Here is a 26,139-nt window from a genome sequence, read left to right as displayed (position 1 = left end):
CTCTAGATAATTTAGAGTTCTCCAGAATTATCAGTTTTACAGCTTCTGTAGGGTTCTCCAGTCTCCTCCAGGTTCTCTAGCTTCCTCAGTGTTCCCAAATTTCCTCAGGTTTTCCAGCTTCCTTAGTGTTCCCAGCTTCATCAGGGTTTTTCTAGCTTCCTCAGGGTTCCCCAAGTTTCTTCATGGATCTCCCACTTTCTCAGGGTACCTTCAGCTTCCTCAGGGTACTTTCAGCTTCCTCAGGGTTCTCCGGCTTCTTCCTGGTTCATTTAAAAAAAATGGTAAGATCTGCAACTGCAAAATTGTGACATCCTGGAGGGACTGAATGAAGAAATGAAGGAAGGATGAAAGGATGGTGGCTTTTTTTGGAATTAACCGTTTTTTGGTTTGTTTTAAGACCCCACACATATGCACACACACACGCACACACACACACACACACACACACACACACACACACACACCTATATACATGCACTTTTACAAACCAGACCAGAAGAGTTGCTTTAAAAAAGAATTAAACTGACAAACATTTGTTAGGGAAAAAAAAAGGTAGCGCGTCTTACAGACTGATCTTTACTTTCTAGAGCAGCGGGAGTGTGAGCGCGGCTAAAAATTGATGCCATCAAGTAGTCCAAAACATACATGACATCCAGCACCCAGCAGAGACGACAGAGCTGCTGTTTTGCGCAAGTCTTTCTGGCACAGTTTTTCCCGACGCCTCCTGCTGCTCGGCACAGATGAGTTCTCAGTGGTGCAACAAATTAAGTTCCTATAAAATAAAGCGCTTTGATACGTGCTTAAACAGGAGTCGGTGTGCTGGAGCGAAGAAGTATAATCATTTCCATACAACCTTTCTGTCTCTAAAGTGCACTGTGAATGCCATCTATCAAGATTGGCAATGAGCAGCTAGCGGAGTAGGAGACGCACAACGCTTGTTTTTTACGGATTAATAACCTTCTAGTGCTGCTCTGATGCTTCAAGATTACCGACACGGCATCAATGTAGGCTTATGAGATTCCATTATACAAACATAAATGAGGAAGGACAACAGCAATGGTTTCAGGGCTGTGGTTTATAAAACGATGTGATTATCAGGTTGTCGTGCTGTCGGATTTGCAGTGGACCATAAAGAACAGTGTGAAGGAGCGTTCGCATATGCAGCAACTCGCAGCTACAAAGTGAGCGTAGATCATTGGCTTTTAACAAGACAACACCAATGGTGACTAGATTTGGGAGTGTCCACTGAAGTGACAATGTTCAAATTATGCAAATATGAAGCGACCACCAATGGGAGTGAAGACCGATTCTTCAGCAAATGTGATCTGTGGCAAAGAGCACACACTGCTTCTGCTTCATCTCAGATGATATAATACATATATATATATATATATATATATATATATATATATATATATATATATATATATATATATATATATAATTCTTAACACAATAGATAGATAGATAGATAGATAGATAGATAGATAGATAGATAGATAGATAGATAGATGCCTTTATTTTGTCACATATGCATTACAGCACAAAGAAATTCCCTTCTTCAGAAATATCCCAGCTTAGGAAATAAGCAGAGGGTTAAGGGCCTTGCTCAAGGGCCCAACTGTGGCAGCTTGGCAGTTCTGGTTCTTGAATCCCCTGACCTACTGATCAGTGACCCAGTGCCGAAATAAAAGTAAATCACACACCATGACCTGACGTCTGACCGCTGGAACACAAGTAAATTTCATATCTAGTTGAAATCCTCCCGGTCTGGTCAACAGCATTCAGAACTATTACAGATGCACAATAACACTTTGTAGAACATGCTGATTAAAACCTCAGCCACTACAGAGCTATAGAAGAGCACTTATGATGCGTTTTAGGGAACCAAGTTCATGTTCCCCACCCAGCGCTGTACAATTTTCTTTGTTGGAAGCTAATCATTTGTACGGGCGCCTTGACAGTCCCTCTCGATCGCTGTGCTTTGTATTGATTTCTTAGAGAAACTGCAATTTGTAATTACACCAAAATGCATTAAAGGTCTTTAGCCAATAACGCTCAGCAGCTATAAAACGCGGCTGGTATCAATAGCCCTGTGTCGTCTGTCAGCACGGAGCACACTGTATCGACGCTTCTGGTATGCTCTGGTTCTCACAACAGTTGGCTTGACAGAACGATCAACAGTTTGTAAGGTTCTCAGTGTGCTAATCACCTGAAGTAGCAGAACTGACACGCACGAATCCACAGAGTCGCTCAAGCTCCCCTAGTCATCTTCATTTACCGAGTCAATCCAAGGCACCCCGGCTAATTTGTCAGGTTTCTTCGTTTTGCTTGGAGAAAGGCAAAGCCAACACATTGCAAATTGCTCTGTGACAACTGGATCAGTCATTAGAACAAATAGTTATGGACTGGAGTTGTATTTATGTTCACGGAAAGCTGCTGGAAAAGTCGGAAAGGAATTGAGCGCTGATTTTTCTTTCACACTCTGTACCGAGTCAATGAGGATTCCTGTAAGTTTTAAAAATGTCAACGCATCAGCATCAGTCTTCTCTCTGAAACTTTGTTAATAACCAAAAAAAGGAAAGCGTGATTATTTTGAAAAATTGTTGTCGATATAATCTACTGTAAGAGTAATTAACGTTTCAGGAACAGTAATTAATGTTTTACTGTGTGAACGAACAAGTCGAACACAAAAATAATATTCGCTGCTAAAAAATATTTCTGCTTCCACATGAATAATTGAATACAAATGACAGATATAAAACTGTGTGCTTGGAAAAACATATAATTAACCCGATGATTCTGCATCATGACATGACATTCAGATCAACACCTGGGCAGGGCAGAGCAGAAAGAAAACATTTCTTCATTCAAAATAAATACAGGTTACAAAGAAGGAACCCAAAAACGCGTAAACTCTCTGTACGGAACTGACTATAAATTTTCTCATCCAGTAACACGGACATAATCACTGACAATAGTTCAGACTACTTAAGACTTAAGTTTACATTAAAACACGTGTTTTAAAAACACTATAGTTAGCAACAGTTAGCACAAAAGTTAGCTACCGATAGCTACAGCTTACAACTTTTTTTGGTGATTATAGTAATGTTTGTTTTTAGTATATTTATTCTCAAGGATCAGAGCCTTTTAATCACACGGGGCTTTGCCATTCCTCAGCAACTGACAACAATATATATTCATACATAAAAAAACACTCTTTACATTATAAATAAATAGTTTACTATTTCTTATCTCTCATTCAAACCCTAGATTTTTGGTTTGTGTAGTAAGTAGCTTCATTTGCGTTAATAAATGCACTGATTCTTGAGGGAAAAACAGTACAAAAAGATTAACTGTATCTTATACTATACGTGATTTTTTTCTGAGTATTAAATTAAAGTATAAATACTCACGTATCACGTATAAATACTCACGTATCACGTATAAATACTCACGTATCAAATACTCACGTAAAAAATCACGTATAGTATAAGATACAGTTAATCTTTTTGTACTGTTTTTCCCTCAAGAATCAGTGCATTTATTAACTGATTAATTTATTAATCTGATTAATTTATTAATTTATTATAAAGTGAATTGAGATCTTTAAGATCTCAATTCACTTTTATTTTTAAAAGGCTTTTAACAAAGTAGCTTTAGAGAAATCTTAAAATTCAGGATATATGTTAGAAATTGTAGAGGTGACAGTGACGAGGAAAAACTACATGAGGAAGAAACCCAGCTCAAAAAAAGCGTGTGATTATAAATCATTTTACTTCTATAACTGTGTAATATATAGGCAAAAAGTGCAATTGTGTCACCAGGACATTAGCAGAAAGCGGTTTTAACACTGACACGGAGGATACAAACAAAGAAAGAAAGCGAGGAAAGGTTTACGATAAGGCAAGAAGTAGGACGTGTTAATATAGGATCAGCTTTCCAGTGCTGGAGAGAACTGAAGGAGCAGGAAGTTGGTCACATATTCACAGATTGGAGTTTCCTGAGTCAATAACTCCTGAGCTAAACGCTGTTACTACACAAATAACACCTCTTTTCTATCGTAGTAATGTAGAGACGCAGCTACAACCACGTTTTGTGTAGTAACAGCGTTTAGCTCAGGAGTTATTGACTCAGGAAACTCCAATCTGTGAATTTTTTCCTTCTCGATAGGTGAGTAACGTTGGTTTTGCTTTGTTACACAGAACTAATATATGTCTTTGTCCTTTACATGATTATGCTTGTGTGTCATTTTTGCTTGTTTGTTTATCTGCAATCGTATTGTTCTTCCCTTCAGCTATGATAAAGACACATTTCTTTCCATTAGTTGCCTGGGTTACATATGTATGTGTGGGCGGAGCTATCAATACAGGGGTGGGACCCATTTGGGTTAGGGGCGTGTTTGTTTTGGTGATTTCAAATGTCAACATTGGCTTTCAAACAACGGAGACCCCACCTTTAATTCTGTCTGACGTTATCAGTTGCTCACTGATGAATACCTGAGTGAAAATCTGTTTAGTGTTCAATTGCAGTCGTGAAGCCATCTCCATGGTGTCCAAGTCATGCTATTCACAGTAATCCCATATATCTCTAATCTGTCCATCCCCAGTAGTCTCACGTCTTTCATCCAGCCAATGACTGTATGCTAAATATCAGTCGAATCGAATGGGCTCAGTTTAGTGCGCGATCATTTCAGTTTAGCATCCAGTTCACCACTATTAAGAATTCATCATCTGTGGTGACCTTCTCATGCTACACAATGTAGTTTATCCACCATCCACCAGGCACCAGCATGCAGTGAGGATAAGTGCTCCTGGCACTAGCAGAGTGAAATGTTCATTAGGCTGGAGTAAACAGACTCGTTTAAAATTGTACATTTCAGATTTAAAAATCGTGAACTCCATCTAATTTGAAAAAGCACGCTAATATACAGTAAGTTTAGCTATTCTGTTTGCATTAAATGGCTAGATTTTATTAGCTTATTTTTTAACATCTTTAGCATCATTTTTAACATTATAATATTGTAGTATATTCAAAAGTAGCAACTGATTTATTCAAGTCCATTTTTCCTGGAGTTAGATTTTGGTACATTATCTAGACTTGGGTATAAATTCAGTACTTTGCATGTTACCCCTGACTTTTATGTAAAAATAAAAGACTTAAAAACATATTTCACAATTTAAATGTGTTGAATAATCACAACAAAATCATATACAGCAGATATAAAGTCTACATACCATCTATTCATCGATGTAAAAAAATTTAATCAAGATAAATAAGATCAGCTCTGCTGCATTTCCACCTATAATGTAATACAGCAACAATCAAAATTCAATGAAAACCTATTAGGGAGGCTGCTGGTGACACTGAAGGAGCTGCAGGGATATCTGCAAAGTACTGATCACTCCCTGCATGTGACAGTCTCTAGTATTCTTTACATGTCCGCAAAAATGCTGCAGGAGAGCTAGGGGTGAGAACTTCAAAACCAAACAAACTCTCCTGCCCGATTCGTTTTAAACCGTGAGGTAACAGGTTATGGTCTGATGAGACCAATAGAAAACTTTCTTTTGGGAATAACAAAAATAAACGTCTGTGGTAAAAGCAAGACAGCAACCAAAAGAACACCACACCGACAGTGAAGCATGGTGTTGGCAGCATGATGCTACGTGGCAGCAGCTTTTCTGCTGGAACTGGGGCTCGATCATGGATCGCTTCAAATATCAATCTATTTATATATTTGGACAGAACCTGGACACCTCTGTTAGAGTGAAGATAAATAAATAAATAGACCCACAATAGCACAAATCCAAGCTTTTGGAAATATTTTTTAATGGTCCAGTGAGAGCCCAGATCTATATGCTTTTAAAAACCGGAATGATCTGAAGACACAAGAGATCCTCTTGCAATTTGAAAGATAGGGAGGATGAGTGGGGTAAAATTTGCCAAATCCAGAAGGTGTTAATGAAAAAGACGAGACTGAGTGCTGTATTACAAGCAAAAGGTGCTTTAACAATGGAATAGTTAAGGGATGTGCAAACTTACTGTATGCAACCAGCTTATTGTACTTTTTTTATTTGTTTGCCTAAAATTTTTTATTTGTTTTTGTCCTTTTGGAAAAATGGAAACAGAACTGACATGACTTATCTTGACTCGTCTCTCTCTTTTTTTTTTTTTTTTTACATCACAAGGCCCTGCAATTTGAGCAGAGGCGTGTAGAGGTTTTATATCCACTGTAATCGATTACCATCACACCCTGATGCATTGCGCAATTCAACATTTCATACTCTAGTGCTTTATCAGGTGTGTGTAAAGCTCTACAATGCAGCGTTGCACCGTAACGATGTTATACAAGCCGACATGCAATTAAGCAAAACTCCAAATCGTGCTGCGGGGACGTGCAGATTGGACACTGCCACTGACTAACATTTGAATGCAGAATTAAGACTCGCTGATTACTTGGCAGACAAAATTTTCTGGCTTCGTGCTCATACTAGCAACAGTTCCATTATAAAGAGGGAAAAAGTGAGATAATGGGGCTTAGAGAAAGCGTGTGCATGTGTTATCTTTATGTATTTTTTTTTTAAATGAAGAAAAGAAACCTAAGGCACTAATTAACCCCAATTTCAGCTAAAATGTAATTAAGTGCACCTCCGTGTCCTTAAGAGATTATGCAGCATTTTTCCTAACTGGCTGTTAGTCTGAGTAATATTCATGCTCCAGTTCAGAAAGAGCTGCTCTGAATGACTGCTTCTGATCAGTGGAGTTTGTCCTGCGTTTAGAAATCAGCTTTACTGAGATAGCATTAACGGTGTGAGCAGATAGATGAAGCGATAGAGAAATGAAGGGAAGAAAGGAAGAGAGAGAGAGAGCGAGCGAGAGAGAGGCGATGAATGAAGTGAATAAGCTGCAGACGTCCTGCAGTAAAGATGCAGGAGGACGTTCTCGCTTCGCCTCAACAGGTTACCTTAGCAACAGCATGCTGACCAAATGCAGGCTATCAGCCTGAAATGCTGGTAGACAGCTTTAGTGCACACACACCACTTATTAGAGACACTACAATTGCAGGAGATTTCTATCTGCTTGATGTTCATACCAGTGGACGTCCACTCTGCCACACAGAGATCCACCATCTCATACTGCTGTATATTCATTTCCCTGTATGCCTTAGGATTATAGTCAGAACTGCATGAGATATTCTGTGAACCCAAAAAAAAATTACGGTGGCTCATGGTACAGATGCAACAGTGGCGGTTATTAACTGATGTGGATGTAGAGAAGTATTTCAATGGACCGAGGAGAATACTGAAGGAGAATCAAAAATTTGTAAAGAATTATACTATCACAGCCTAATATAAAGGTGATCTACAGCTTCCTGTGTACTCACTAGTAATGTATAGTTTCCTGAAGTTACTGGAAAAGCGTGAGCCTCTGCAGAATCTGGGGGAAATAAAACCCTCACAGCTCATTTTTCTCAGCTCCATTTAGAAGCAGGCTAAAGCTACCTGGGGGGTGACCTCCTCATTGCCTCGGGCTCTAGCGTAATCCTGGTGTTTACTGCTGGCTCTCTATGCGGCAGTCGGCAGCAGCCTCCTCTGATCCCTGTCTCACACTGCGTTAGTCTAAAGACGCATGGAAATGTGACGCACGTTCGGTGGAAGGCAGATCGACTCGTGTCACAAGCGCCGGATCTCGTGAGGCAAAGCGTGAATAATAAAACAGTTGTGTAAGCGCTTATGTAAATCTTCTGATCACAGGTGTACATCCCTGGCATTGTGTGAGTTTGAGTGATACACTAACATGAAGGATGGGACATGTGAAACTGATAGAGAATTTCACACAAGCAGAACCGGTGTTGTCGCCTGGGTAGGCGTCCAGTTGCCATGACTTACTACAGAATCAAAAACCATCATGAAATGAACGAGGTCTAGCTGTCAAGGCGAGCGTTCAATTTATTCTATACAACACAATCTTAAAGTTAACAGCATCCTGCCACACAAAATGCAAATTAATATAAGTGTACTTATATTTATAATCATTCATACAGTCATACAGTATAGCTACATAAAGCTACGTCTACTGATTGTTTTTACTCAGCTAGGAATTTCAGTCTTTAACGACAAAGGGCTTTACGTTACAGCAGCCATGCATGACTAATAAACAATATATTTATTTATTCTGCCAAATTCAGATCATGTGAACTCTGTGTGTTTTGATTGTATATTTGACCGTAAACAACGTGTTAGAACGAATGAAAGGAGGAAAGTAGGGAAGAAAGGAAGGAACGCAAAAGAAACGAAGGAAAGGAAGAACAAAGCATGGAAATAAGGAAGGAAGAAAGTAGCTGAAGAAAAGCGAGCCTGGATAGAAAAATCAGGAACCAAAGTTTTTGATTGAAGGAAAGAAATAGTAAAGGAAGAATGGAAATAAGGAAGAAAAAGTATTAAGTATTAAAGTATTAAAAGGAAAAATGCCTTTTAAAAAGGTAGGAACGAATGGAAGGAATGAATGGAAGGAAGGAAGGAAGCAAAAGATGAAAAGATGAAATGAAGAAAAGCGGAGAGTAAAAAATTATGGAAGGAGTAAGTTAACGACTCAATGAGTCCTCTAATGAAGTATTAAGCAGTTATTAACAGCTAAAGTCTCAGTCGCTCTTCCTGTCAGTTATTAATCTGATCAGATGAACAGATCTGTTTCGGTTCACACTCAGACTTCTGCTCGGTGTGAAGTAGCTTAATAAATACGATCAGGTCAGAACGTGAAGGAAATACATGCGCATAAAAACACACACATTTCTGCACATCCTGGTCAAATAATCAAATGGAACAGAATTTTGTTTTTTTGTTTTGTTTCGTTTCTTGTTTGTGAGGTGAATAAATACCCACATGCTCACAGCAACAAGGAACTGATCCGAAATGTCTGGGTTTTGATTCAGCTCATTTACATCTGGTTTAAATAAAAACATGGGAATAATGTAAAGGTGTTTTTATTTGGTGTGTGTGTGTGTGTGTAACACTGACCATGCTGTCAGAAGGACTCCATGGACCAACATTCCTGCAGATACTGTATTTCAGCGCTAATTGTAATTCATGGTATCGTAGACGTGTTGAGTTACTGACAGGAAATGGGTTTAGTGTGTGTTGGTTGAAGGCCTTATTTTTTGTCTAAAGTTTTTTTTTCTCGCTCGCTCGCCTGCATGTGCATGCATGTGTCCTCTTTCGGTTGGCAGCACTCCTTGCTAAAAATATGCTCTCGCACTTCGCCTCAAGAATTTCTCTCTGGAAAGCTGTTGTATGATAGCAACCTATACGCTAAATCTCTACCTCTAACTTCCTGTCTGTGTAAGTATTTCATTTAAGCCCAGGTCATTTAACATTATTAAAACAATACTTTAGAATGCTGATAAAATACAAGAGTTTAAAATCTCCTTACATTTATTCCCTTATCCAGAGCGACACAGATTTAATCTCATTTTTATACAACTGGGCAGTTGAGGGTTAAGGGCCTTGATCAGGGGCCCAGTAGCGGCAGCTTGGTAGACACGGGATTCAAACTCACAACCTTCCGATCATCAGTAATCCAACACCTTAACCACCGAGGTACCAAATCCCCTTATATGGTTTTTTTTTTTTTTTTTTTACAGCATTTGGCAGACGCCCTTATCCAGAGCGACGTACATAAGTGCTTAAATCTCTAACATTGAATACATTAATGCTGGCTCACTAAGTTACATACTTAAGATACCATGAGTTTAAAACATTTGTTCAAAGTTAGAATGAAAAAGTGTCAAAGGTGATTTTTTTTTTTTTTTTTTTTTTTTTAAATGCGAAAGATAAAGAAAGAAGTGCTAGTTGAAGTGTTTCCTGAATAAGTAGGTCTTCAACCGCCGCTTGAAAATATCCAGTGACTCAGCTGTCCAGACCTCTAGGGGAAGTTCGTTCCACCACCTTGGTGCCAGTACAGAGAAGAGTCTTGTAGTATACTTGCCTCTTACCCTGAGAGATGGTGGAACCAGTCGAGCAGTGCTGGTAGATCGGAGGGTGCGGGGTGCAGTGTGAGGAGTGATGAGGGCTTTGAGGTAAGAGGGAGCTGGTCCATTTTTGGCTTTGTAGGCCAGCATCAGTGTTTTGAATCTGATGTGATTCAAAACATCAGGAGTTAACTTACTCCTTGAATCTGATGAACCCAGTGGAGGGATCGCAGCAGCGGGGTGGTATGAGAGAACTTTGGCAGGTTGAAAACAAGCCGGGCAGCTGCATTTTGGATCATTTGCAGAGGACGGATTGCGTTCATAGGTAGACCTGCCAGCAGTGCGTTGCAGTAATCCAGTCTAGAAATGACAAGAGACTGAACAAGTACCTGAGCAGCCTGTGTGGACAGAAATGGTCGAATCCTTCTAATGTTGTAGAGAAGGAACCGACATGAGCGAGTCACATTAGCAACATGAGAGGAAAAGGACAGTTGATTGTCCATGGTTACCCCAAGGTTGCGAGCTGTGGCTGAAGGGGAGATCAGATCGTTGTGCAAGGATATAGCAAGATCATGACCTGGGGATGAATCACCTGGGATTAAGAGCAGCTCAGTTTTGCTAGGATTAAGCTTTAACTGATGTTCACTATGTTTGTGATATGTGTTAAGTGTAGCGGTTATACTTCATGTACCTACTTCATATACATTTTAGGGCAACTTTGAATGGATTTTTCTTCTTAGACTAATAGAGGGAGGTCTTTTGAGCTAAATTAATCTCACATAGAGAAAATCTGCAATTACACCAAGCTTCACAAATATAGAAATGAGAACTTTTTGTTGGCAAAAACTGAATAATTAATTGTATTGTTCTGTCAGTTGGAACAAAATTACAAAAGAGGTTAAAAAAGTTTTCTGCCACATCTGATATATAGCAGTGTTTCTGTTCTTTTGATTAGTCTCCTTTTTAAATTCAACTTAAAACAAACCTTCTTCATTTTAACTTAAAAATTGTTCATTGAAACGAACGACGGCAGCGTCGGCACAATGAAGCAGGATCAGAAAAACACAGTGTTTTAAACGGACCATTCAATGCTATTTGGCAGCCATTAAGTCCTGCTGCATGAGTACAAAGAACGACTAATGGCACGATTACACAGGCTGAGGAGTCAAAGCATCAAAGACAGGACGAGATAAAATGGAGCAATTTGTCATTCCCATAACAAGCGATCATGCTGTGGAATACAACCTAGAGTGAAATTCTGGCACACACACACACACACATATATGCACACAGACACTCACACACACGCACAATAACAGCTGTTGTGCAGGTTATATCTTATGTCACAATCTGGTTCCTACATTTCCAGTGTTTCACATTTCTAAAGAAACAGTTTACAGATCATTTGGCTTTTTTGTTTCATTACTCTTGAAGGAAGGTATAAAAACATTTACAACAAAACTGACGAATCATAACAAAACACGGTCTCAAAACACAATGTAACACAATGCCACTGGATCTGTTATCTGAATCCAAATATAAACTGCAAGTGGGTGTGGCTTAAACCATGTATTTCATTTATTTATGAATCCTTCAGCTACGAAAGCTACGTGTGTCTTTTTCGGTCGTGTGAGCTTCACTTCTCAGCTCTGTGATAAAGATTGCATGACATTTGAGTCGCACTCTTCTAGTTTTTTAACTCGACGAACAGAGCGCCTCATATTCATCTTTATTTTTCTAAAGTGTTTTCATCTTCAGTTACTGCAGATCAACAACATCTAATATGAAGAGCTAAAAACAACAAACAAACAAACATCCAGACAGAGAAACACTCAACCAAAGATTCCTCAAAGCCTCTCAGAAACACAGAGCTTCGTTACGGCCCCATACGGAGCTCAGAAGGCTTCGATTCTGGCGAGATCTCGTCTCGTCCCGCGAAGCTTCTTAAAAGGAGTGTGAGCTGCTGCTGACGGCTAATCGCAGGCAACTCAATCCAACACGAATAACATTCTGATGTGTACACATCAAACACGCCTGGAAAACAAGAAGGAAGAAAGATTTTATGAATATTCAGCTTTCTTTCACGGCGCGGATGGGACAGTTCTTGAAGTTTGTTCTCCGTGACGTCTCGTTAAGCATAAAATGTTGACAAAATGTTAGTGATTACAAGGAGGAGGAGGAGGAGGAGGAGGAGGAGGAGGAGGAGGGGGAAAAAAGCATCTTGGTGTTGCAACATCTGTGATGACAATTTATGATCAAGGACACAAAGTGTGCGCTTGGGAGAGAACTCAGTGTGGTGTTGAATTTGTTTTTCTCTTTGCCACAAGCAAGAAATCAGGAACAAATGCAGAAAGGATAAAATTCTTCGAAAACTTACAGACGTGTGTTTTAATGAACTAGTCAAAGATTACCCTGTGGACTGAAAGATTTGCCTTTAAAATGAGCGCCCATAATATATTAGTCTATTTTCCTAAGTATGTGACAAACAGAATTCATTTTTGAGTCTATGGATTTCTCTGGTTGCGAACAAGCGAATGTCTTTATTTTATTTATTTATTCATTTCAATTATGCTGAGAATTAATTCAGCAATACGAGCAAACACTCAGGTACGGCTTCTGCTTGTTTGTGCAGTGGTGTATTAACAGCAAATGACTAACCTTTGGCAGTAACATACACATCACTTCCAGTTTTCATGACTAGAACTAATTGGACATTTGGCTGTTCAGTTGTTTCTTCACCAGCTGTTTGTTACTGCATCGTTAATTCATGCACAAGGGAGCTAATGAAAGACGGAGCAGGATTTAGATGTAGACGTGGCTCTTGCATTTTGAATCCGTTACCATCACCGTTTCGCATGAGAACCAAACAAGAGACAAAGCAGTAAAGCAGGTCAACATGAGAATGAGGAGTCCGTCCAGTGCTCATAACTGACTGATCCTCTGTTAAAGGCGCACAGATCAACATTTTTATTATTCTCACGTTTACAGATATCACAGACATATCTTGAGAACATGACGAAATGGTGATGCTTGTTGTTTAAACAAGCTCTATCATCAAGAGCAAACTAAGTCCCATCTTAGACTAATTATATAAACAACCTAATTAGTCTGGACTGAGATAAAATGTTTAAATAAGATGTTTAGTCTAATTTTAGGCAAGTGGTTTAAATAAATATGTTTCAATCTCATGTTAGAGAAGCTGTTTAATCAAGTTGTTTACTCTTGTATCGCTGAATATACTCTCATCTCAGACATGTATAAACAAGTTGTTTATTCTCATCTCAGACATGTATAAACAAGTTGTTTATTCTCATCTCAGACATGTATAAACAAGTTGTTTACTCTCATCTCAGACATGTATAAACAAGTTGTTTACTCTCATCTCAGACATGTATAAACAAGTTGTTTACTCTCATCTCAGACATGTTTAAACAAGTTGTTTATTCTCATCTCAGACATGTATAAACAAGTTGTTTATTCTCATCACAGACATGTATAAACAAGTTGCTTATTCTCATCACAGACAGGTATAAACAAGTTGTTTATTCTCATCTCAGACATGTATAAACAAGTTGTTTATTCTCATCTCAGACATGTATAAACAAGTTGTTTATTCTCATCTCGGACATGTATAAACAAGTTGTTTATTCTCATCTCAGACATGTATAAACAAGTTGTTTACTCTCATCTCAGACATGTTTAAACAAGTTGTTTATTCTCATCTCAGACATGTATAAACAAGTTGCTTATTCTCATCTCAGACATGTATAAACAAGTTGTTTACTCTCATCTCAGACATGTTTAAACAAGTTGTTTATTCTCATCTCAGACATGTATAAACAAGTTGTTTATTCTCATCACAGACATGTATAGACAAGTTGCTTATTCTCATCACAGACAGGTATAAACAAGTTGTTTATTCTCATCTCAGACATGTATAAACAAGTTGTTTATTCTCATCTCAGACATGTATAAACAAGTTGTTTATTCTCATCTCGGACATGTATAAACAAGTTGTTTATTCTCATCTCAGACATGTATAAACAAGTTGTTTACTCTCATCTCAGACATGTTTAAACAAGTTGTTTATTCTCATCTCAGACATGTATAAACAAGTTGCTTATTCTCATCTCAGACATGTATAAACAAGTTGTTTACTCTCATCTCAGACATGTATAAACAAGTTGTTTACTCTCATCTCAGACATGTTTAAACAAGTTCTTTATTCTCATCTCAGACATGAATAAACAAGTTGTTTATTCTCATCACAGACATGTATAAACAAGTTGTTTATTCTCATCACAGACAGGTATAAACAAGTTGTTTATTCTCATCTCAGACATGTATAAACAAGTTGTTTACTCTCATCTCAGACATGTTTAAACCAGTTGTTTACTCTAATCTCAGACGTATAAACAAGTTGTTTACTCTCGTCTTAGACATGTTTAAACAAGTTGTTTATTCTCATCTCAGACATGTATAAACAAGTTGTTTATTCTCATCACGGACATGTTTAAACAAGTTGTTTATTCTCATCTCAGACATGTTTAAACAAGTTGTTTATTCTCATCACGGACAGGTATAAACAAGTTTATTCTCATCTCAGACATGTATAAACAAGTTGTTTACTCTCATCTCAGACATGTATAAACAAGTTGTTTACTCTCGTCTTAGACATGTTTAAACAAGTTGTTTATTTTTTTATCTCATATATGTTCAAACAAGTTGTTTAATCTCATCTTTGATATTTATAAACAAGTTGTTTACTCTCGCCTTTGACGTGCTTATACACATCGTTTTCTCTCATCTTAGACATGTTATAAACAAGTTGTTTACTCTCATTTAAGACATGTTTAAACAATTTGTTTATTCTCATCTTAGAGATTCATTCATTCATTCATTCATTCATTTTCTACCGCTTATCCAAACTACTTCGGGTCACGGGGAGCCTGTGCCTATCTCAGGCGTCATTGGGCATCAAGGCAGGATACACCCTGGACGGAGTGCCAACCCATCGCAGGGCACACACACACACACTCATTCACTCACGCAATCACACACTAGGGACAATTTTCCAGAGATGCCAATCAAACTACCATGCATGTCTTTGGACCGGGGGAGGAAACCGGAGTACCCGGAGGAAACCCCCGAGGCACGGGGAGAACATGCAAACTCCACACACACAAGGTGGAGGCGGGAATCGAACCCCGACCCTGGAGGTGTGAGACGAACGTGCTAACCACTAAGTCACCGTGCCCCCCCATCTTAGACATGTTTCATTAATTTTTAATTTAACTAGTCTCCTCTTAGACAAGTTTAAACTTATTGTTTACAAGTTGTATAATATTGTATTTTGATAGTTTTTTTATTTATTTATTCCCCTCTTAACAAGTCATTAAACAAGGTCTAGTTTTAGTCTAACTTTAGAAAAGTGTTTTAAATATGTTTTCAGTCTCATGTTAAGGAAGCTGTTTGAACAAGTTGTGTTGTTTCAGACACGTTGTTTAAACAATTTATTTATTCCTGGCTGAGACAAGTTGTTTAACCTCCTGAGACCCGTATGCTACTGTTGTGTACATTACAATTTCTACTGACTGTTTCTCTTAATTCATAGCTGATAACTATAAATTTAATCAGTGTATTCAAGGAAGCAGTTTCGCAAAAGAATTATACCTATCAGTCCTCATATAAGGTTGGTACAATAAATATATAGACAATGAAGTTGAGAGAAAATGTTATGTCCTCATATGAGGACATTCGGGTCTCAAGAGGTTAAGCAAGCTGTGTCATCTTATACAAGGTGTTTAGTCTCATCAAGCAAGCTGTCTCTAACTTCTCTTATTTAATTTTTTTAGTCTTGTAAAGTAAAAGTCTGATTTTAGAGACAACTGTAGGTCAGGTTACCGCAGTTCATAATCTCCACTGAAGAATACACCGAAGCATGCACACACACGTAAAGTACCCAGAAATACAATCATCAGAACACACTCGCTGCCCTGCTCACATACCCCAAGCTCATTTACAACCACATTATTAATTGTACACCTGACTATACCAAGCCTGCTGTTATTGCTTGATTTCCTGGTTTGACCTGCCTTTTTTTCTCCACTCACGTCTCTTGCCTCTGCCTTGTTAAGTCTGTTTGCTCTCCTGAACAGTGCCTGTTTTTAACCATGACCCGTGACATTAAAGTTGTTTACCTACATCTGCAAGGATCTTCGATTCCATTATATGACAGAATACTTGGTAAATGAGATGAACATGAAGTGCAACAAATATTTTTGCATTTTTTTTTTTTTTTTTTAGCACATTTGACCTCATAGAGTTTACAAGAAGATGCAGGATCGCCTTACAGAAGAACATCATACAGGCCAGGATAAACCAGAGAAACACTGTAAAATATTATTCTTTGACTCACACTGCATCTTCAAGGTCTACACGCTGAATATGAAACATGACACCACCAGACAGGTCTGTCTATCTATCGATAATGAATAATAGTTAAAAGTCAGGAAAGGAGAATCTAGCGGAATGAGGGCCAGGGCCAGGGCTGGGGTAGATTACAAAAACTAAACAAAAAAACTCTCACACTGCATGGCAGGCAATTAAATTCCTACCATGTCAGAAATGGATTCATTTTTCCATTTGGAGATGTTTGGACAGTTAATCAGGCATCACTGACTAACCCCAAGCCCATCTCCAATCCAAACTCATCTTCCCACGTCCATCCTCTGCTGAAATTCACCTAATTCCCAGGACTGACTGTTGACACCCAAATCAGGTTTGGAAATAGATTACGTCATACATTATACATCATGTGCCTGTCATTATAGGATCCTCAAGGGTTTGCAAGATGCTAGTTAAAAGTTCTATCTTCCTTGAAATTCTTTTACAAAATCTAAATTTTACAGATTCACACACGAGAATTCCATGAGAATTAAAGCCCATCATTTTTTAGCAAAGTGTTAATGCACGAAACATCTGAAACATCCATAACATCTCATTTCCCTCGAAACTCTGTAGCTCAGACGTTAGGCTCGGCTGTATACTGATGTTGACTGAGGATGACAGCCGCAGGATGAATTTCTTAAGTGAACAGAGAGATTTCTAACCGTTAAGATTCATTCGAACTCTGGACAGCAATTCATCTTGCGTCTGGACATACCGCCAAAACAACTAGAAAGGTTTTCAGGTAGAGAAAGTGAAAGGTTCCTGACTGGCTGAATCAATCATGCGACCTGAACCACATCAAGCTGTGTTTCACTTGAAGATATTGAAGACGTGACCTGAGGGGAAGGGACTTTTTGTTTGAGTGTCATCACCGGACCGAATGAGCAGGGATAAAAGCTACGTGTGTAAAATTTCACGACAGCCAACATGGATTTGTATGGATGCAGATTTACTGTGAATCGCTTCCTCAGTTTTGTCTAAGTTGGATGTGTATATTTTTCATCTAATCTGATAATATGGATTCGATACAGATTATGAAGCGTCATCTTTTCTTTCTAACATAATTATTTCTTATAATATTTTCACAAGATACCAGCTGAGATAACTGACCTAATACCGAGATAATGAAGTTATGAAAAAATGGATCTGATGCCATCACGGTCAGAGAGAATGAGCAATTCATCAGCAAGAATGAGAATCTCTCCATAGCACTTCTCTTTTACCTTTATCTGGATCAAGCAAATAAAGTGTGGGAAAAAATCTGCTCTTGAGATGGTAAGAGCTCCACATGTACGATTCTACATGCGTCCAAGATATTGATAGCGAGGTTGTGAGGTCAGATCCTAGGATTTCCAGTGAGCCACTTAAACCTCAATTACTCAGCTATGTGCTTGGATTGGACTCGTTTCAGAAAAGCTGTTAATTAAATAAATAAATAAATAAATAAATAAATAAATAAATGTTCAATGTTATTTATGATTATGATTGTTTTATTTACCTACATATGAGTGAATGAGCTGTGATTCCTATTCTCCTCACATTAAAGATGTCATTTTGCACATTAACCTCACTGTCTTTTCAAATCCGCTTCAACACAAACTGTCTGTGTACAAATATTTCTAGACTAAGCTATGTTATATCAGATTCCTGTAAAATCAATTCTAAAATGATATCTCGGCTTTAAACAGATCTTACTACATCTAACACTTCACAAGAACATGCTTGTCCAGATCTGTTACCATTTACACTCAAGCGGGCTAAAAATAGCGCCATCTATTTCCCTGTAAGGGAAGACTGCCATCTTTGGGTCAAGACATGATCTGGAGACTCCTTCTGTCTAGCACTTCACATACAAATCCAAAATATGTGAATCAGTCCGAACACAAATACTTGGAAACCAATGCTGGGAGTAATTATCTGATGGCTACTCCTCCACTCTCTAGGCTTCTGGGACTAAGCGAATGACACATGTTTACATGATTAGGCATCTAATTTTGGATCAGGCTGGTAAAGCTTGATAACTAGAGCTGCCTGAGTTTACTAATATGTTGTAATAATTTCACTGGTTCTGGGGCTTGTGCAATAATCAGTGCTCACAAATTACTAGAAAAAATAAACTAATAATCCAAACCCGGTTGAAAAAAAAAATGAAATGAATATTTCTACTATAACAAGCTTAAAGTGAGCAGGAGAGGGAGGAATAATCTATCAGCTCTGCAGTGGGAAACTGCTGGATGGTGAATTCTTGTGAGATTCTATCATAATGAACAGAATTATTGTTTTTAAAAATTGGTAAATTTTCTATAAATACTTTTTTCCCCCCCCTCAGATCAGTTGCGTAACGTCCACATTGCTAACGTTCTATATTATTCTACTGCTGATCAAAGGGTGTCAACATATCCTTAGTGCAAGTGACTGGTGCAAGAAAAGAAATGTGTATTTAAACTTTCTAATTATTATAAACTTTAATGTTATTTTTTGGCGTTTGTTTTATACACTTATTTATTCCTTTTAGGCTAAGATATTTCATCATTTTCAACGCTTTTGGCTACAAACCAAAAAAATTTATTGGATTTATTTTTTTCTTTTTGGCTTTTTCAGTGCCATCCTAAATAAATATCATTTATTTTACACCTACACCTGAGCAAATAATTCCAGAATTAATACGTCGATTGGTTAATCAGCTATTTTTATTATTTAAAAAAACGGGTCTTTTGGCTGATACATCATAAGGTTATGGAGCTAAACCAAGGATCTCCATGACGACCTGAAGATTGACCGGACTGGCAATATAATATATAATATTAAAACAGAATTTTAGTCTGATAATATTCTGTTTTAATATTATATATTATATTGCCAGTCCGGTCAATCTTCAGGTCGTCATGGAGATCCTTGGTTTAGCTCCATAACCTTATGATTATTACGTAACATAAATTGCCATAAATTAACATTTTATGTGATGTCTGTTAGATAAAGCACAACATTTAATTTTCATGTTAATGTGTGCTTTATCTAACAGACATCACATAAAATGTTAATTTATGGCAATTTATGTTACGTAATAATGATATAGTGGGGAACAGGATGATGATGATGATGATGACTATTATATATCAAGACCCCTTTTGTTCTCATTAAGATGTGGTTTGAGACACAGCCCGTGTATTAAAAACTCCAGGATTTTTTTATCCGCTGTTATTGTTGCCTCTTCAGTAGTGCAGACGTGTTGGGATCTCAGTGCTGTGGTGTGAGTTTCCTCTCCTCATGGTGTTTAGAGCAGCTCTGAGGTTGATACTAGTGAGCTAGCTGTTTAATATCTCTCTAACGCTATCTGAGCAAAAAATGTAGAAAATATTGAGGGAAAAAATAAACAAAACAATACAAACAACAAAACTGTCACACCTGTGTGCTTTTCTTTTGTCTATTTTTATTAGCGGAGCTGTGTTATGTCTACGACAGATCTGTGTCTTTTGCTCTGCCATCTGGTCTCTGAGCTGTCATTTTATTCAGCTAAAATTTTGTATCTGTTCATTGTGAAGGCTGTGACTGTGAGTTAGTGTTACACGACTGCCAGAGTGACTCACAACAGCTCAGAAACACGACGTGAAAGAAAATCTTTCTAAATTCTCTGACGCGGAAATGTATTTTTTTTGTAAAGCCAATATAGCTGATGCCTTGTCTTTACGTGAGTTGTCAGTTTGTGCTTTATGTAATATGACCACACCGTGACATTTATTTATTTTTGTCATTTAAACTCAAATTACTTGAATGATTTTATAAAGAATTCTATGTATTTTTATACTACGTCTATGTAACTTATTTATACTACTACTATTACCACCACTACTACTACTATTATTATTATTATTCTAAACAATAATAATAATTATTATTATAATAAATTACTGATTATATAAATAATATAATTGTATAATAATATATTATTGATGTGAATTATTAGTATTACTGTGGCAGTAATAACACTGTAGTATTCAGTGTAGTAACAGTGTGTTAACTTGTAAGCAATTACAATACTAATATAAGGTTAAAAGCTTTTATATAATTAAAAATAGAATGCTGACCGTGCAACTAATACACACATATTTGGGTAAGTGTTGAGTCTACAACAAACAAGATCCATCAGATGCTTTTAGCCGTGTACTGAGAAAAAGCCGGACATCAACAGAGCTCTTCTAGCCATGTACTTGATCAATGAGATCTGTTAAAGCTAATACTTGTGGCCTCCCTCAGTGGTTCAGACAAGAGCGTGCTTGGCTAATTGGAGTGGAGCTAATAGCCTGCAGTGCCTGTACAGTAGAGTTATGTCGACAGGCTGCTGGATGTGAACAGGCAAATGAGGGAGAGCACAGAGCACTTTGTCTCCCAGCTCAGAGAGGTGTGTGTAACCTGCACTCAGAGGTGACCACTCAGTGTCTCTGAAGGATCCTCCTGCAGCCACAATTCGCCTTCTCAGTTCACAATTAAGGCAGAAAGCAGAAAATTGGGTAGGACATGAGACTCTAATTTAGACCATCTAAAGGCATGGCTGCCATCGCTATCTCTCCTGAGCTCTCTCTTTTACTCTCTCTCACACTCACACACACATACACACACATACACACACAGACACACACACACTAATAAAGACACAGACTCACGCACAATCATGAATACAAAAACACACACACAAAACACAAACACACACATGCACACACATACAGTACACCAACAAAAACACACAGACACAAACACAGACACACACACTCAAACACACACAAAAACACACACAGACACAGACACACATGCATACAGTACACATACACAATCAAAAACACTCAAACACACACAAAAACACAGGCAGACAGACACACACACAAAAGCACATGCACACAAACACAGACACACACACTCAAACACACACAAAACACACAGACACACACATGCACACACATGCACACACACAGACAGACACACACACACACAAACAAACAAACACAGACACAGACACACATGCATACACACAAAAGCAGACACATACATGATCAAAAACACACAAAAACACACACACACAAACACAGAAACAAACACAGACACAGACATAGACACACAGACACACACAGAGAAACAAACACAGACATAGACACACACAGACACACACATGCACACACACAGACATACACACACACACACAGAAACAAACACAGACACAGACATAGGCACACAGACAGACACACATGCATACACACACAAAAGCAGACACATACACAATCAAAAACACACAATCACACACAAAAACACAGACAGACACACACACACAAAAGCACATGCACACAAAAACACGCACACACACACACAAACAGAAGTGAAATAGCTGACTCAGCCCTAAAAACAAAATTAGCCATTTTATAAATGTATTTGTGCTCATGTATTACCTGAGGATTAAAATCGCAACCTGAGGTGCAGTAACTTATTTTTATAACTAAATTCTATGCTGACTGGATAATTATTGTATTCAATATTGTAGTCCAAGCAGTCATTTGGATGGATTTAAAGACAGATAATACAGTAGCTGAACACACGTCTCAACCACATAGTAGTTAAAAATAACTTTTTCGTCTTTTTGTTCCACTAGGGGGCGATAAACATCAACTGAAACTGTAGCTACAAAATGTGCTAATGATGTAGAGTTCTTCATTAGAAAGCTAAAACATTGACACTAACCGTGTCTCTTATAGCTGTTTCATAGCTCATATTAGAGTTTAGTATTCTGGGCTATTTTGTGTAGATTCATGAAATATAAACCATCTGAAGATTCATGATAAATGTTGATCAATGTAGTGTAAAAAAGTATAAAAAGAGTAGTTGATGTATCGGTAAATTAAACAGATGTGGTGTGTGTGTGTGTGTGTGTGTGTATGGAGAACAACATTAACTAACGTTCAGAAAAAAAATAAATAAACCTCTCATGTCTCTCAGATTAAGTGCATGTGATGTAACGCAGTTACATCCCACGCGTCCTCTGAGTCAATTAAATCTCAGTTACTCACACGACTGATACGATATCCCCACGCTGCACCTCATAGTTCCTCACACTCCATCGGTTCAGAAGAACGACGTCAGACGACAAGGATCCCTGAGGGTTCAGAGAGGGCTGATGGGAAGTGTAAAAAACACGGTTTTTATTACACACTCGACACTTAGTTTCAGCAATGACTTGAACCAGGACACACACACAGACACACACAAACACACACAAAACACACAGACACACACAAACACACACGCACAGACAGACAGACACACACACAGACACACCAACAGACACACAGACACACCCACAGACACATCCACACACAAACAGACACACAAACAGAAACAGACAAACACACAGGATTAGAAAACTCTCATCTATTTGAATTTATTTATAAATTCAGCATGACCTATTATTAAACTTAAAGTGGCAGTTAGTAATTATTATACATAATTACATTTCAGAATTCCTCTGTGAGATAATTACAAAGAAAACACTGACGAGTCTCCTCCTACCTCCTCTTTACAAACCGCATTTAGGTATCAGTGAAGAACAAGAAACAGTGGCAGAACTAAGCAGCTCCGTTAGGGATGGGATTGGAGCTCATTTCTGGGCCAGAAAGTAACCTGAACTAAAGAACCACTGGGACATGGTGAATATTACACATCTTTGACATTAGACATGAACTTTTAAAGTTTGTCATTTGAATAACTAACTGCAGCTTAAAAGGCAACATGGATAAACGGTGTATATAAAGAGCTCCACTGTTAATTAAAAGCTTTTATTTATTTTTATTATTTTTATAAATACCATGACTGCTATTTTAAACCTTCTGGAATCTTCTGGAACCTTCCAACTTCCCATGTTGTTGAATCTTTGATGTTTTAACCAAAGTCCAAAGCCACACATGGTGCATACTAATAAAACCCTTAAAGAAGAATGGTTTGCTTTCCTCTTTGTGACAGTTTATGAAACAACTTGGGTGTGACGACAGACTCTCGAGCATGAGAGCACGCTGATATGACACACAGGCATCCGGTGCATCATTAAGCCAGATCTCTGCGAGTCATTTCACGCTTGCCGGGGTAATTGACAGAATATCTCTTATCTGCTTTTTTTTTCCCAAAATAAATAACCTGACGAGAGCTCACGGCTGGGAAATTTATCTCTGTCACAGATGGTTGCTCTATCATTTTTATTCAGACATCCTCTCTTATTCTGAACCGGTGTCAGCTTTCAGCGACGTCCAAGGAGTTTCTCACTTTTTTTTTAATTACTTACTGAACAGGCAGAGAAGTGGTAGAAATGAATGGGTGATGTCACAGATGAAAAAGCAAAGGGGAATTAAACAGGTGGAGGGCAAAAACATCTGCCATATTGCTCATCTGTTCAGCAAACAACCAAATTAAAGTCTGCTTACTGAACAATGATTTACTTTAATGTGTCTCTGGAGCAGAAATCATTATATATCAGTGACTGATCATTTAATAGTCTGTAAATCTGTCTATATTTCTCTAGCTTTAACATGTACAGTCAGTTTATAATAAAACAAAAGGATTTCTAATGTACGTTGCTGAAGATTGATCTTCTTGTAGAAAAGGTAGCTGGATAACTCACCTGCATGGATGCTCCTTCCACCCGCGCCACGTAGGCGAGCCGATCCAACACGGTCACTGTGACGGGAACGGCTACAAAGAACCCGCTCACAAACGCTTTCACATATTTCCGTCCAAATCCCGCTGTCTGAGCCATGTCCTGTAAGGATAGAAATATTTACTGCAGCTGCTTGATAAATCATGTTCATACTAGAAAAACTGTAATCGGCACGGCTGTAATAAATCTACAGAGATAAAAAACTTTATTAAAATGTTTTACTCTCACCAGCTACTTTAAAAGGAAAATATTTACACCTTTATCAGCCAATAACGAGGCATAGGTACAAGATGAAGTATGAAAAGTAGAAAGGGGAAGACTGGAGTCACGAAACTCCATTATTATGGCAATATTAACTGGGTGACTCTTTAGACCAATAACAGTCAAGTGGGTTTTATAGCTACTCCTCTGTATAGCTTGTATAGATTAAAACAAAGTACTGTTTCTACAATAAAGGACTTTCCCTAAAAAGGAAAATAAACAAATACTCAATACAGTAAATACACAAGAGAGAAAATTAAACACACAAAACAATACATACACAAAACAATACATACACAAGACAAAAAATTAAATCCACAGTAAAATAATTACACAGGACAATAAATACACAAAACAAGAAATACACAAAACAATAAACATTATTAAGACAAATTAATTCCACAGGACACATAATCCACAGTAAAATAAATACACAGGACAATAAATACACAAAACAATAAATACACAGGACAGTAATTACACAGGACAATAAATACACAGGACAGTAATTACACAGGACAATAAATACACAGGACAATAAATACACAAAACAATAAACACACAGGACACAAAATACACAGTAAAATGATTACACAGTAAAATAATTTCACAGTAAAATGATTACACAGTAAAATAATTTCACAGTAAAATAATTACATAGTAAAATAATTACACAGTAAATAATTACACAGGACAGTAAAAAGAAAACACAATAAATATACAGGACAGTAAACACAAAGACATGGCCTGTAAGCTGTAAGTTACTGGATCGTATAGCAGTAACAGTGGTAGCTGGAACTGAATAATAATAAAGTGTCTGATGGAGCTTTGTAAAGTGTCATGCAGTGGTATTGGGAATAGTGACATTGATAAAATAATAGTCATATTTAGTCATATTTAGTCATCTGGTTATTTTCCAAAAGCAAAAAGTTTCCAAATAACTAATGAAGTAGAACAGTGTATTTCTTAAAGTCTGTGAAGAAGAGATTGTGCAGCTTTAGCAAATCCGTCTTGTCACTAAGGAGATGCTGCTGTAGTTGGCTGGAGTTTTCTGTAAGGCGATGTTTAATTAACGTTTATGAACAGAGTCTCCAGTGTACGGCCATTGTAATGTCAGTATGTTCTCCACAAGCGAGACTTCAGGACCTTCTAACTTCTTTGTAATATAACAAGCTGCATTTTTTTGTCTTCCTTTGTCTCACTAAATTAAAGACAAAAAACAGGCTGGCGAGAGAAAAACCGATAGCTGATATAACGGAAGTGATAACAGGAACTAACTAGTCTCACAGATGTTCCAAAACATGACGGAAACTTTAAAGGGATAAAACGTATTGCACGTTATTGATTACAAAATGCAAATGTTGGAAAATCACAGTGGTATAAGTGGAATAAATCATAAAAAATAAAAATGAATAATAATAATAAAAATATTTATGATTATTTGTAAACTTTTTATCATTATGGTAATAAATGCTAAAACAAATGAATATTAGATCATATTATTTGGATTGTTAACACTGTAATTTGTATAGTATTTGTTTATCTATAGTTGTGTACTCATTTATCAAATTTTTTTCCCCAGAAACATTATTCTTTAACATTCTTTAACATATAGACAAAATGACTGGATGCAAATTGGTCTGTTAGCTTCAGTCATCAAATTCATCTACTCTGTATCCTCGTACTTCACTAGATGTCAGAGTTTTGACCGCAAATTTGTGACTGAAATCGTGGTCAGTATCATCAATAATAATAAATAATAAATAAAGAATAA

General features: G+C 37.5%; 1 protein-coding gene across 4 annotated transcripts in view; it reads right to left on the bottom strand.

The window, feature by feature from the left end:
* The window catches only part of immp2l (inner mitochondrial membrane peptidase subunit 2), a 113,629-nt gene that overhangs the window by 80,851 nt on the left and 6,639 nt on the right, over positions 1–26,139 (bottom strand). For 3 of the 4 annotated variants that reach the window (XR_009649394.1, XM_060885418.1, XM_060885421.1), the window contains exons 2-3: positions 24,069–24,206; positions 22,468–22,571 (exon numbers count right to left, since the gene is read on the bottom strand). Coding sequence is in view for 3 of the 4 variants with exons in the window: in XM_060885418.1 (XP_060741401.1) it covers positions 22,468–22,571; positions 24,069–24,203 (239 nt within the window). In the remaining variant the exon portion in view is untranslated. The remainder of the gene's footprint in view (positions 1–22,467; positions 22,572–24,068; positions 24,207–26,139) is intronic. The other variant, XM_060885420.1, reaches the window with a different exon arrangement.

This window comes from Tachysurus vachellii, chromosome 13 (assembly GCF_030014155.1).
Source record: "Tachysurus vachellii isolate PV-2020 chromosome 13, HZAU_Pvac_v1, whole genome shotgun sequence".
NCBI lineage: Eukaryota > Metazoa > Chordata > Actinopteri > Siluriformes > Bagridae > Tachysurus > Tachysurus vachellii.
This window is presented reverse-complemented; position numbering and strand designations above follow the sequence as displayed.